At 32.2% G+C, this 16,108-nt stretch overlaps 1 protein-coding gene across 1 annotated transcript in view; it reads right to left on the reverse strand.

Moving 5' to 3' along the window:
• Positions 1 to 16,108, reverse strand: part of LOC105226408 (all trans-polyprenyl-diphosphate synthase PDSS1) — a 79,733-nt gene that overhangs the window by 18,061 nt on the left and 45,564 nt on the right. Inside the window, exons 3-5 of the mRNA XM_011205269.4 lie at positions 15,521 to 15,660; positions 14,425 to 14,566; positions 6,517 to 6,606 (exon numbers count right to left, since the gene is read on the reverse strand). Coding sequence (XP_011203571.2) covers positions 6,517 to 6,606; positions 14,425 to 14,566; positions 15,521 to 15,660 — 372 coding nt within the window. The remainder of the gene's footprint in view (positions 1 to 6,516; positions 6,607 to 14,424; positions 14,567 to 15,520; positions 15,661 to 16,108) is intronic.

Below are 16,108 nucleotides of genomic sequence, written 5' to 3' on the forward strand. Positions count from 1 at the left end.
TGCAAAAATTTAGTTTTTCGCCAAATAAAATGAATCAAAGAAAAACAGAGCTACAATTCATCAAATATCGATTTTAAAATTTATCGAATGACATATCGATTTTTTTCTTACTTTATTAATAATTTTTTTACAACAGTTTATTGATGAATTTTTAAATTCTAAAAAAGAAATAATCAAAGCTACAATTCATCAACTAAAATATGGATAAAAACGATTTTTTTAAAATCAATTACAAAAGTTCAATTATTTTGACGACGAAGTACGATAAAGTACGATTTTTTTGTTTAACCACAATGTGAATATTAAAAAAAAAACTTTATTAAAAATTTTGATTTTCCAAAAAAAAGTTAATCAATAATGAAAAGATCTACTAATTACCAATTCTCGAATTTATAATTTATCAAAAAAAAAGTAACGATAAAGTAGGCCTTTTTTCTTTAACCACATTACAAACAACTATTTTTGGAAAAGTTTATGAAAAATTAAAAAAAAAAAAATTAAACAAAGATCATTTGAAACTAATATTTTTTTATTTACTTATAAATTAACAATATTTTTGTTTAATTTATGACGCAATTTTTAAGATTCTATGAAGGCCGATGCTTACTAATCTTCTTCTAATCTTACTAATTACTACCAGCAATTAGCCGCAACGTGTAATGCCGAATGTTACGTATACGCACTGACGCATTCTTAACAAACAGCTAGCAGAAAATTCGTATTCATACACCACTTTACTTATTTGCAGTTTAAATTGAATAATGCTTACGCATATAAACTTTTTTCCGCCATAATATTCCAAGAAAAAAGTACGTCTACCCAACAAAAAACAACAATGTTGACACCCTTCCAACGCAACTTTTACCGAACACAAAAAATGTTTTAGCTAAAAACTTGATTAAGAAACCAAATTTGTTATGACCAACCAAGCAAATCGCATTTGTGATGCCAAAATCTTTATGTAAATATGCGGAAACAAATGACGAGACAACGAAACTGCGTAAGAAATGCGATGAAGAAACCAATACACAAACGCACGTGGGCAATAACTGAGCAAAGCTTAATGAATATTTGGAAAATTTTGCAATAATTTAGTGAGAAATGCTTCTGAGGCGCTGCTAAGCGGTGTTAGCGCGTGGTTAATAGCTGAAGACTGTGAAAAAACCAATAGACAGCGCTACTAAGTTCACAAGAGTTTGTGTATGTGTGTGTGTGTGCGTTTGTGCGCCGAAAATGAGTGGTTTTAACGGTATTGACGGTAATTTATGCATGCAAATGAATGTATGGGGATATGCAAGCGCCGATTTGTAAGACGAATATGTAAACTTAATTTTGGCACACCCTTTGCACTAAACGCGCATGGCATTCCAACAACAACGACAACAGGGATTATGTTGTAGATAAATAAGTATACAAATATGTACATATGTATATGGACATGAGGCTAAAGCTCAAACTGTCAGCTAGCAGGGAATGAATAACTGCACCTACAACAACAACGACTACTACTGCACTAAAAACAACAACTACAGGCCCAACAACTGTATTAGCGCGCCGCTTGCAAGGTAAATAAATAGAAATAAATACGACAAATCATAGGAGCAACAGCGCGCCATCGGAATTTGTGGTCAACAACTGGCAGAAAACTGTAAAATCGACAATTTTAATGGGATTTACAAAACGCGGCGACAGCCAGAGGCACTTAAACACATGACACTACACAGGTTCGCAGCGATGAGTATGCGCCGCAACATGTACATATACATGTGTATGTGTGTGTGTATGCATATGTTTACAAACAGTATTAACAAATTGGGTGAGTAGGGCAGACATCAAACGGCGTAACAAGCATGGCCCCAAAAAACCTCAAACGCACACACACACATGCATGTATTCGTGTGTTGTTTTGCGGAGCGCTTGGGTGCGCTTTAAACATTGACCAAGTCGCCAGCGCCGCCGCAGCCGCCGCCACCAATTTACAGCTGCAGCCACAAACCATTTCATTACATTTTATTTCATTTAATTTCATTTCGTTGCGTTGCGTTTTGTTTGTTTACATTCGTAAATTGTGTACACATGCAAAAATTCATAGCGGCCGAGTGTCATTCAAATTTGATGGGATTTTCGATGTTTTAAGCAAACAATAGAAACATACGCACACGTACATAGATAAACACACATACAAATGTATATGCATTCAGTATTGCATTGTATGGCATTTTGAACGATTTCAAACGCACGGAAGGCATTTTCGGCACTAAAATAGTTTTATTTTCATTTGCATATTTCGATTTTATTAAATTTGAATTTTTACCGCTATGCAACCTAGCAACAAAAATTCATGCATATCACACACACACACGCGCAAGCATTTGTACTAATTTCTAATATTGACACGCCGCTGATAACAATTACTATTATTTGCATTCGATTTTATTTGTGAGTGGAATATTTTTTTTTGTAATTCATTGCCGCGGTGCTTATGTAATTTGACGCTGTTACGTGCTTGACAAATTAAGAGCACATTTATTAGAAATATATTATTCGCGCTTATTAATAAGCATGTGCGAGTGCTGATTTAGCTGCTATTTGCTTGCATTTATTTACCAATATGCATAAGCCATTCATACTGCAAATAGCACATACATATGTATGTACATACATACATACAATATTTATGTAACGCCTTGACTAAAGGAAAAAGGCAAGTGCAAAAACAAAATACAAGTGTAAATATTATTTTATATTGCAATGAGAGGCGAGTATTTGCAAATGTTTCTTAAAATTAGTATGAATTTTATTATTTGAATAAAAAAATTATTAAAAATGTCACGGCAGATCTGAACAAAATATACTTAAATTCAAAAAACGTTAAAAATATATCGATACAAATTAATCGATATTAAAATTATATTATTTTTATCGATCAATAAATTGTTAAAACTATCGATAATTTCACAAAAAATAAACTCACATTCAAAAAGTGTTCAAAATCGATCGATAAAATTTAATCGATATTAAAATTATTTTATTTTTATCGATAAAAAATTGTCAAAACTGTTAATAATTTCATACAAAATATACTCACATTCAAATAGTTTTAAAAATTTATCGAAAAAAATTAATCGATATTAAAATTATATTATTTTTATCGATAAATAAATTGTTAAAAATATCGATAACTTTATACAAAATATACATAAATTCAAAAAACGTTAAAAATATATCGATACAAAGAACCAATATTAATACTAGATTATTTTTATCGATAAAAAATATTGTTAAAAGTGTCGACAACTTTATACAAAATATACATACTATCAAAAACCGTTAACATATGTGTATATATATATCGATAAAAAGTAATCGATATACAAATTATATTATACCTATTATTTCTATCGATAAAAAATGGTTAAAAGTATCGATAATTTCTTACAAAATGTACTTAAATTCAAAAACCGTTAAAAATACATCGATAAAAATTAATCGCTGTTCAAAAATCGATACTTTTAAAAGGATAGAGAAATAATAGAAGCTACTTATTATCAATTTGTTGCATTTTATGGATTAGAATAACGTAATATACCGCAATTTCTAATTAAAACGAAGTTGATCATATATGACACGAAAATTTGGAATTATGATTAACTTATTTATCGATAAATTTACTTATCGAAGCTTATCGACAACTTTCTAGCTCAGAAATATGCTTTTATAGAAATTTTCCTAATTTTTTTTTGGTTTTTTTTGGAAAATTCTAGCTTTAAACAATTATCGATAAATTTACTTATCGAAACTTATCAACAACATTTTAGCTAAAAAAAAAAAAATAGGAGTATATATATTTTTGTTTTTTGGAAAATTCTAGCTTAAAAAAATTATTTTAAATAACGAAAAAGAAGGGTCTAAATGATCAACATGGGTTAAAGTATTTCCAAAAATATGCATTCTTCTGAAGTCATTTGTAGCAATATGTTCGACTTTTCGCAATCACAATAAAACATGCATTACACAAACACTTCAGGTAAAATCAGGCAAAATGCACAAATGACATGGAGTAGTCGGAAGATTAATGACTCGAGACAACAACAGTAAACGAGAACATATAGTATAACGTATAAGTGAAAAATGATCGGCAAAATGTCTTTTATCGTTTGAACATATAAATTGTAAATCAAGAGATGATTTAATTATATATGCATAAAGTTTTTGTATTTTATTGCACTTCGACTGCAGCTTGAATAAGAAACGCATTCATAAGGTGCGCCAACAAAACGAAAATAATAACAAACAAAATGCTGTGAGAACATCGATGAATAAAAAATAAAGGATTACAGGCATAAATAATGCAAAAGGAATACTTTAAAAAGAACACAATGACGAGCAGTCGAATAGTTGTCAATCAGGTAACCCACCATTGAATGGCCTCCAAAAAGTTCAATACCAATGAACTCGTAACCCTTTAAGATAATTTTTAAGGCATGTCCGGCAACAATGTGTATTCTTTTACAAAATAAAAAATAAAAATAAAATATAATAAAATAAAAAAAATAATAAAATAAAAAAAAAATAAAAAATAAAAACAAATTATATATATTTGAAGGTATAATTCTAAAATCTGTGTTTACTCATGTGTCCACGCTTGCGAGGTGCAGTTGATAAAGCAATATTGAAGGCTGAGGGGACAATTGCATTTTCGAGTTTACACAGAACAGAATCACTGAAGTGTGTGCTAAGGAATAGACGTAGCATTTAACACTGCGGAAGTAATGCAGCAAGCAGGCGGCATTTCAGGTTTCTAGATCGCAATCGTCGAGACAGATAAATGGCGCGTAATGCGCTTGATGCTGTTGTCGTACAGAAAACAAGCATAAAGTCTCATTTTAATGGCAAAGAAATAAAAAATATGTATTTATACTCGTAGTACAAAGGGAATCACAAGCTCAAAGGAATCACAGATAGCCTTTCTGCAAGATGTTTAGTTCGCAGAAAATTTATCGGCGAACTTTTGAGACAGCAGCATATGTAATGATTATAATCTTACACACATAAATACAAAGGTGTATTTAATTTCATAAGATATGATGAAATCTAGAAGGGCTGGCAACGTAGTTAATTGCAAAGCATTTTTGTATTATCGTCTAGTAAAGATAATATAATTTTTATACATAAAAAGATGAAAAAAAATTATGAACGAACAATAATCGAAAATTAGTAAAGACAAAGAAATCAATATACTTTTAACGAACTGTTGAGCCAAAAACAAGACTGACGAAGAACTTTTTTTTGAGTGCTTTACAATAAAAACAACAGAAAATAGTAAAAGACATTATATTTTGTAATCGAAAAAAAAATTTAAGTTTTGTCAAGAAAAGTGTAAAGGAAGAAGTGTATAACGCCGATTTTCGATAGATTAATAATAGAAAATTAATCCAATATAAATAAAGAATACAAAATTTGCGTCAAGAAAAAGTAGACAAAATAGTTTTTTTAAGTTTATGCGATAAAAGATCATCGAAGTATAGAAAATATCGATACTTTTTAAACAAAAATTAGAGAAATAAATCAATATAGTTTTAAGAATAAAATTGTTGCGGCAAGAAAATAAATAGAAAATTATCAAAATATAGAAAATATCGATAGTTTTTAAGTGAAAATCAGAAAATATCGATATTGCTTGAAAGAGAATAATAAAGTTTTTGAGTTAAGAAAATAAATAAAAATTAACGAAATACAGTAAAAAATTATCGAAATATAGTAAAAAAAAAAACATTAAGAAATATTTTTTAACTCATGCGATAAAAAATCATCGAAATATAAAAAAATTGACAGTTTTCAATCGAAATTTAGAAAAATAAATCGATATATTTCTTAAGAATAAAATTGTTGGGTCGAGAAAAAATATTTTAAGCTTTTGCGATAAAAAGTAATCGAAAAAAATTAAAAAACGATATTTTTAATCGAAAATATTTTTAAGCTTTTGCGATAAAAAATAATCGAAAAAATATTAAAAAACGATATTTTTATCAAAAATTAGTAAAATAAATCGACATACTTTTAACATTGGGTTAAAGAAATAAATACAAATTAACGAAATATAGAAAAAAGTTATGGAAATATAGTAAAAAAAATCCATAAATTGATCATTTTTATCGAAAAACATATTTTTTTGTCACGAAAAAAAGATATCAGTAAAAAATTGTATGCGGTAAAAATAATCGAAAATACTAAAAGTTCGATACCTTTTTATCGAAAAAAATAATGTTGTCAAGAAAAAAATGTTATGAGTTTTATGATTGAATCCGCTTAAAAAACAAAAAACCTACAATACGATTATTGTTTTTGATATTATTCATAAGTAATTTTTAATAGATAACATATCTACTTTATTCGTTTACTTAGAACTCTTCAATCGAATTAAATGACTGCAAACAAATACTGCAGAAAACACACACTTCCTTAAATTACGTCATTATCTCTATTTTTCTCTACTCATTGTTATTTTTTGCTCACCTGACTTAGAATAATTGTCACATCATCGCTCTTGAGACGAGCAATCATAATCGAAGCTATGGAAAGTACATAATCACCAGCCATTGTAACCTGTAATGAATAATAGTAAATGAATTAGTAAAAAAAAACAATAACAAAAATAAAAAATATGAAAATAGAATGCATTTCAACTGTCATGTCGATAAAATAATCAATCATTTTGGCAATCAGAATATGTTAAAATTTACGAAATTAGTTGACGGGTTTCATGAAATAAGATCCAGTATACCAATATCCAATGTCAGAGACCAAAATGGCTGAAGTTTAACATATGCAACCGTGCAATAGATCATAGAACACATATCATATCATACAGATGATGATTTGATGATGATTTCTATCAAATTATCAACGAAAGAGTTGCATACATTTCGGCGCCATGAACACAATTTATGATAATAGAGCATTTATTTATAAAAAGAGAATAAGCAATGACAAGTATGCAAGTGCGAAACTCATTATAACGTTTTCAACGCTTTACTAGCTTATTTTACTTTTTTTCTCTTATTGTAAATACCACACATTTCGAGCTAACTAAGCCGTCATAAGACACGCCAGCTTTTAAGCGCCTAAACACATAAATTTGTCAGTATTCACGTAATGCTAAACGTAATCATGCTGAACGAATACTGCTGTTGGTCACTGTCTGCCGCCTGCTGTCTGCTGGTTGTCAGGCCGTCAGCTACCGCTATTGCGCCCTGTGCGCTCGCCGCTAATTCGATTGGTATGGATAACGCTGGCTGTGTTGTTTACACGCATTGCGTAATTTGTGATTTTGCTATGCAAAGTGCAAACTCGGCGTGTTTTTTCTTTATCTGCTTCTTCTTCTCGATTTATCTTTGCGCGGTGTTAGGCCATTTAATATTTTGCACATAATTGATATCTGTCTATTTTTTACTGTGTCTTCGACTATTTGAGGTTAAGCTATATCGGATTTAAGTTCAACACTCATTTAAAGTGTTAAGCAAGTTGAACATAAATTGAAAATTGCGGAAAAATATTTGGTTTTCATGTCAAGTGTTCGACTGCTTATCGTTTTTGGAGAAAAAAAAATTTAACAGTAAACCAACAGTTTTGTAAACATTACTACAGTTATACGAGGTGTGGCTTGTAGGTAATGCGGTTGCAGCCCAGATTTCAGAATGTGGCAATACGCAGCCCAAAATTCATTGAATATTTGCAGATTAAGAAAACTTCATATCTAAAGTCGTGGTTTCTTGAGAGTATACTTTGAAATGATTCTAGTTAGATTATTAATGGAAAACCATTTTTTATAAAAAAAAAGCGTTTTTCATCATACTTTAACCTAACTAAAAAGCTCGACCTTTGACTCTCTAGTGTTAAGCTAAGAAAATTCGAGTTAACCATATTTACGGTTAAATTTTGTGACCCAAAGAAACACTTAAGAAACGTTGATAAACACAAACTGTTTAACTCGAGTTTATTGACTTTTAAATATTAAACACTACTACGAGTATTATCAATGAAAGTTTTAATAGGAAACATGTTAGTTGTTAATAAACACAAAATGCTTAACTCGAGTTGATTATCGGAGTTTACCATACATAGAACTTTAACTCGTTTCAATTAAAGTTTCTCAAGCATCCAAAAGAACATGTTAATTGTTAATAAACACAAAATGTTTAACTCGAGTTTATTGACTTTCAAATATTAAACACTATTATTAAGCTCAGAGTTTGTCATATATAAAATTTTAGCTCCCTTCAATCAGAGTTATTCAAACACCAAAAGGAACAGTTGTTCATTGTTTATAAACTCTATATATTTAACTCGAGTTTATTGACTCATTACTGTTAAACACCATTAAAAAACTTGGAGTTTACGATACAAAAATTTGTTAACGACATTTAAATAGAATTTTTGTACATCGAAAAATGAATACTTGTCAATAATTCATAAACACACAATTATAAAATGGAGTTTATGGAATTTTTTTGAGAAAACCCACTTATTAATAGCCAACCCTCGTACATACAACACTACCTAAAAATTAATTAGCATCAATGGTTAGGTCGCCAATGGCAGTTAGGTACTGTTTTTACCATAGATATTAAGTTATTATTATTAAAAACTGAACTCACACAGACGTTACAAAATAGCCGCAAAATAATCGAAAAATGAATTTTAACAGATTTTATGGAACATGCATAATCGTAGTGCTGATTAAATATGACTTAATATTGAATTTAATTTAAAATTAATACTTTTTGTAAGTATCTAAAACGTGTTGATGCAAATAGCCATCTGATCAAATATAACTCGGACTAGATTCATTTACTCTTTCTATTGATCATACACGCAAAGGACGATAATATCGTAAAAGTTCATTTCTTGAAAATCATCAAGTTAGCAACAGAGAGATAGCAGCGGCTCTCAGCATCTCTTATGGATCAACTCAGCACAGGTTGATTCATTTTTTGAAAAAGTATTTTTTTCCCTCAGTCTGAGTCAAATTTTATCATATACCATATATTAAAAAGCATTAAATTTATATAAAGTAGTATAGTATAAAATGATAGATGCAGGCCACTTACACTCGTAAATTTGGATTGATACATAGATAATAGTGTGCAACCATCGAGATCGTGGTATGCGTGTCACAACTTTCATTAATATTCTGGAGAACTTATATCTACTAAGCCTGAATATATTCGGACTCAAAGGTAGACAAGGATATATTTTCGTTCAGAATAACGATCCGAAATATACCGCAAAAATTACCAAATCGTGGTTTTGGGATATTGAGATTAAGCTGCTCGGATTGCTCCCCCATCCACACATTTTAACACCATTCAGAACCTATAAGCCATTTAAAAATAGATAATTTTAGCCAAAAGGAAAAATTCAAAGACTATAAATAAGACCTCCTAGCCTGATATAATATAAATCCAAATATTATAGAGAACCCTATAAATAGTATGCCAAAAGTGATGGAAGCAGTAAAAAATCGTCTGTTGACTACACAAAATATTGACAAAATTTGAACCGAAATTTTGTATCAATGGACATCTTTTCAAAAGTGAGTATTTTTAATAAATTAAGTTTGAGTTTTCGGTTTTTTGGTTCGGAATCTGTGTACATTGTGACAAAAAAGTACTCGGAAATTGTATTGAATTGTGAATATTTCTTCCACAATTTCGACCGTTTTCGACGGATATTCTCACACAAATGTTTCAATACAACCCTTATTGACCGTCTGTCCCCCTACAACAAATTCATCATGCACCAAACTATGAATATCGACGGAAACCATGAGCATAACCTTGATTTTTGAGCGGCTTTGTCGTGGGTTTTTTGGTTTCGGCTCGTTTTTCCATCACTTTCGATGATTGTTGACTTGTTTGCATGTCAAACTCATAAGCTCATGTCTCATCGGCAGTTATAATGCTCTCCATAAATGTGGGATCGAAATTCGCACGATCGATCAAGCATGCCAAAGATACAGTCGGGTCTACGTAACCGTAACGGATCCGAATTTTTATCCGGTTAAGGACTCTCAACTCTCAAAAAATCTAACCAAAATCATTCGAAAGGACTCTCAAGAGATGTCGAGTCTCTTGCCATCTCTCACTTAAAATTTCCGGATGCATTTTTGTCCCAATGCATAACAACAATAATTCAGAAAATTCAATAGTAACAAATAAACATTGTTATTATTTTTCCACCGTGCTACTAAACATACTATATTATCGTAGTTCTTTTTTAATAATTTTTTAGAGGTAAAACACATTATGCATCTTCCGCGTGGCAGAGAGACAAACAGCACAGCAAAATCTTAATTTCCATTACCTAACACCAGACACTTTTCAGCCGCAACAAGGTAGGCAACTTTTCTGTAGAGCTCCAACCAAAACAAAAACACATCACTTTTAGATATATGGTCCACCACTCCTAGAGTATAACCTGCTTAAGCACACTATTTAATACCATCAGTATTATGCATTGCCGAATTTCGTAATCGCTCGCGATAGCCATCGAATTGACATGACAGCCAAATTTATAAATATGTCTATGGATATGAGTATATATAAAAGTATCTACATATGTACATATGTCTCAGTATATGTATGTATGTATGTATGTATGTATGTATGTAAACATACCCACTGCTCTCAGCTTTTTGGCAAAATCGGGCGAACATGAACACCGAGTTGAACACGAACCCGTTTTTAGGCAGCTAAATTGCACATTTTCGATTTGTGGCACATGTCCCAACAACAACAACAACAACAAAAACAACAACTGCAGCAAGTGCAACAAAACGCTTACACATGCAAAGTTTGGCGGCAACAATAAAACAGCTAAATAATCCGCTTGCCAAAAATGAGTGCAATTATTCCAAAGCGAGTCGGTCCACATATGGCCCCGCCAATCGAAGACTTGCTATCAATACCGCCGTGGGTAGGGGCATGGTGACACAAGCGGCCACTGACAATTTGTTGCAACATCGACGTAAACTTGTTCTCATTTCCCATATCGGCGCGGCTCGACTCGCCGCAGCAGCTCAGCTCGGCCAGGGACCTTCAGCGTTTAGGAAATTTCTGCCAACCGAAAATGGACACTTGCGGCCGAATCCAGCAAAGATCAGACGAATTAAAGCAAATAATATATAAATTGTTGAAAGGCCTTAAACGCCAGTTGCTTAACCACGCAATTGCCTAACAGTTAGTCGGTTGAGTCAGCTTGTTGCTGGCAGTGGCAACGAGTTTGGCCATTTCGACGTTGATTTCCAGGCGGTCAATACCATGACACTTGGCTAATTTTGATGTTGCAACCAAAAGCGGCGCGCAAAAAAAAACAAATAGGAAAACCAGTCCAAAGTAAATTGAGAATTTAGAAAAATTGTTGGTTTGCAAATGGGACGTAAACGCTCGTATAATCTTACACTATTAAACAATTACGAAAATAACTGCACTTTTATTAACAGCAATTAACACGAGCGCTGAAACGGTATTTTAGACAATCGATTTTTGATTGGCTGTCAATTGCCTCTTTGAATTGAGTAATAATATGCGGAATGGTGTTAATAGCGGTAATGTAGAAGTTTTGAAATCGGGTTATAGCCCACTCAGACTATTAAGATGTAAATTTTGTTGCCCAAATGGCTGTGTGGATTTCATCAATAATGGTGGTATTTAGATACCATGATGACCATGATAATGTATTTGAAACGTTTTAATGAATTTCCGTTCGACTTTCCGAAAATCAGTTCATATCTAGGAGGTTAGGTCAGTTAAAATAGCAAATTGAGAACAACGGATTAAACGAAGTATCAAGTGTTTGCTTGAAGATAGAGAGGAATGTATACAACTAAATTGTGCTTACTCTTTTCGAAGGAAATCTAGCAAGAGTTCTTTTTGTTTTTAGTTTATCTACTTACATCAGGTGGCAAGGCCAAAATAAAACTAAATTGAAAACTTTCCGGTAACACGTTATGTTTGGCAATTCTCCTTCTGAATGGTTGACAACACTATTGTAAGAAATATTGTAAATTAAAACTATTAGGAAGCTTGTCTTAAAGTTCTCATGCTTGGCATACTGTAATAATTTTTTCAGTTTTATCTGTAAATATAGGTGGCAACTCTGTGCCAAAGGATATCTAATTTGATAATTTTTCGGAATATTTTCTTAATTTCCCTTATATTTATAAAAAATAAAATGTTTCTCTTTTTTTACTGTCCTCAACATGTGGCAACGCTATGTAGATTTTATTGTAAAATCAGGACTTTTCGAAAGCTTTCTTAAAATCTCTATGTACACCAAATTTTGTGCTACTTTGCATTTCACTTTGCATGTACAATATTATATGTTTAGATATATGGCAACTCTCTTTTAAAAAACTTTTATATAAAAGGCCATCTCAATACTTTCTTAAGCATATTTTTAAATATCGTATGTTTGATTAAACATTCGTAATGTTTTCGGAATTTTCTTACTTTTTCCGATAGATGGCAGCATCGGCATACTTTAATACGTTTTCAGTTTTATTTTTATTGATGGGTGGCAACTCTGCGCCAAAAAATTTAAAATTTGATGAATTCGGTATGTTTTCTAATTTTTTTATGTTTTGCACAATGTAATTTTTTTCTTGTGCCACTATTTTCGATAGGTGGCAACGCTATGTCGATTTTATGCCAATTCAACACTTTTCGAAGACTTATTTAAATTCCTATACACTTTTTGCTACTTTCTCAATATTTTTAGCTTGAATATATGGCAACTCTATTTCAAAAAAATGTTTAATGGAAGTTTATCTGAACTTTCGTAATTTTTCGGACTTACATTTTTCGATAGATGGCAACATTGATCGACATACTGGAGTTTTTTCAAAATATATCTAATTTGAACGATTTTCGGAATATTTTCTTACATACGTTGACTAAACTTATAACTCTTTATATAGGTGGCAACCCTGTACAAATATATATTTCAATTAAAGACATTGCTTTCCAAAAGTCTTAATTAAAGTGTTTGATGTTAATTTTTCAGTTTTACATGCTTGAATAGATGACAACGCCATTTTAAAACATGTATATGGAAGTCATTTAAAGATTTAGTTCCCAAATATTATTTTTCAACATCTTGTGATTGACTAAACTTTATGCCCTTTTTATAGGTGGCAACCCTGTACAAATATATATTTCATTTAAAGACATTGCTTTGCTAATATTTTGAATTCTTTTTGTACACAATTACTTTTCTGGAGAGTTGGCGACTCTGTTTCGAAATATGTCTAATTTGATACTTTTTGAAATGATTTTTCAAGTGCTTCATGGTTCAGACAACATCTTTTTTTCAGAACATTTTTTAAGATGGGTAACAAATATGTATATTCAGAATTTTTCCAATTCAAATCAGCTACGTTATCTGTCATTTCACTATTGATTACCATCTGTTCTGAGCTGTGTCCCTCTTGATCGGTCCCGCGAACATAATATTATATCTTCCTCGGTTTCATGTAGAGAGGTTCCTGATTGAGCGAACATATCTGTTTTTTTTTTTTTTTGGCAAAAATGTTCCTGTGGCCGAGAACTCAGATTGTGGACAGATGGAGTTAACCTGTTAGTGAGCTTATAGCCTTCCTATATTTTTTGACAACGCTGGTAATAATATTTGACGACGACAAGGCTAGCAAAGCTATCTCAGTAGCTGTGTCTTTGGTAGCTTTTTGAATACTTCGGTGGTTATTCAGTAGAACTCCTCAAGACTTCTCCCGGCTTTATACTTCCGCTTGGAAGATGCCAGCTGCATTTGGTATGCAAATAAAGTGAGAGATATTAAAATACTATGCTACGAGTATAGCCCCGTCTCTACTCTGCAGTCCATTTGGACCCGAAATATAGACTGCGATAGTATCTCCGTTTACTACTAAACCTTTTTTCATTCACGTCTAGAGGGTATACTGGACTGTGAGTAACCATTAAAGTCCAACTTTGGTACCTAACTAGTTAATTTTTATAGCTAACTTAAGCAAATAGTAGCTATATTAAGGTGTGATGTTCAGAGTTCTACGAAACTGTGAAGCTTATAGCCATATATCGACGGCTTTAGACCTCTAGATTAGTTTTAAATAAGGTGTTATTCAACAAACTCAGTAATACCGCCTATACAAAAGATTTTCCAACAACTTGTTGCTTTCATTCTTCGCAAAAATATTAAAAATACTTTAGTAATACCACAAAAGCCACAACAAATTTTAGTGTATGTCTTTTTAATTTGCCATACCTTGAAAAGGCATGCCATTATATCAATGACCTTCGCGTAAGGGCAAAGCAATCTCCGCGCAAAAATATTCCCCTGCTGCAAAATAAATAGACAAACAAACGCTTACTGACATTAGCGACTCACCTTTTTGTGATTCCACAGCGCGTTCACGCTTGGCTTGCCGCGACGAATATCCGATTGATCGATGACATCGTCATGCACCAGACTTGCCGAGTGGACCATTTCCGAGAAGAGCGAGATGAAGCGTTGTTTGTTCACTAAATTGCTAAAAAAAACAATAAATCATAAAATAATAAATAAAAGGCAACAAACAATGGCGGAGAGCTGCAAGGTAGCAGAGAAGCACACAGCAGCGGCAGCTGCAAAGCTACAGTGAAATGAATGAAATAATTTCTGTTTAATTAGCACCGTTACGCTTAGGCCAAACTAAAAGCGAAATCGCGCACAACTAACAAACAAAGTCGCAGCCAGCGCACGAACACACTTACACGTGCAAGTGTGCAATGGTGGTAAAAATCGTTAGTAATGGTGGTGTTGGTGCCATTGGCGGCTTCGAGGCGACCGTGTAACCTCTCGCAAACACCTTCAACAGGCGCTATTATAGCCGGATTTATTGGCCGATGCGCATTTACGCAATGTTGCACAAGTTGTAGTTTTTCTTTGTTTACAACAACAAACATGTGAATGTTCAATAACAGCAAAGCAAATAAATGCTGTCCATTAACAGCATGAATTTTACGGCAGATCACTCATACGCCCCGTGCGCCAAACTCAATCGAATGAGGCTTTATGACGCTTTTCAGTGCTGTTGCTGTGCTGGTGGGTGCAAAAATGCAACAACAACAAACTGCTTATTAATAAACGTATTGAAATTTCAAAATGAATGAAATTTTGAAATGTGTATTTACGGCACTAAACGCGCCAAAATATATTGCAAAGCGCATTAATTGCGCATTTCATCGAAATAAATTGAAATTATTTATTTTCTGCGCATTTTCAAGTAATTTTAATTTAATTCAATTATTTGTTGTTGCTACTTTTTTTCTTCTTCTTTTTGCGGTTTTTATAACATTTTATCGTATATTCATTGAAACTCTTTTAATATTTGTGGCTTTAATATATTCAATCGCTTGAGCGCTTTTAATTAACTATATTTTCATTTAATTTGTTCCGCTCTGTTATGCCACAAGCATAAAGTGCGCTTTATGTGCGCGCTTACCTTGATTCCTTATTCAAATGGTAGTTGATCGCTCTGGCCATCAGCATGGTAACCATTGGCCGCAGCGCTTTGCCCTGGCCGTCGAAGTAGTACGAGGCGATCTTATCGAGTTCCGTCTGACTCGTGCCCTGCCGCAGGAGCTGCACAAAGAAACAACAATAATATGAAATGAATGAAAATGTATATTAATAGAAAAAAAATATATTCCTCACATGCCTCACTAGCTAAATTTTATTGACGATTAAAAAACTCATTTTGCATTTAATTAGGGGGCAACATAATTGCGTAGTAAAAACTGCAGTTCCTACACCAAAGCAACTAAATAATTCTCAAATTTTAATTTCAACTATTTGCGTATGCTAAATTGTGCTTTCAAGGTGTTGCGCACATATAAGCACACATATACATACATAAGTACTTTTATGTGTATAAGCAAATAAACCCAAAATGATTTACTCATCCGTTTGAGGTCTAAATAACTTCTTACCATATTGTAGCGCGACAAAATTCCCACAACGTCACATCGCATTCATCAAGTAAGCAATTTAAAAAAAATCAGTCATCTAAATGCTGAAAGCGTCCTATGTT

This window comes from Bactrocera dorsalis, chromosome 2, assembly GCF_023373825.1.
Source record: "Bactrocera dorsalis isolate Fly_Bdor chromosome 2, ASM2337382v1, whole genome shotgun sequence".
Classification (NCBI taxonomy): Eukaryota; Metazoa; Arthropoda; class Insecta; order Diptera; family Tephritidae; genus Bactrocera; species Bactrocera dorsalis.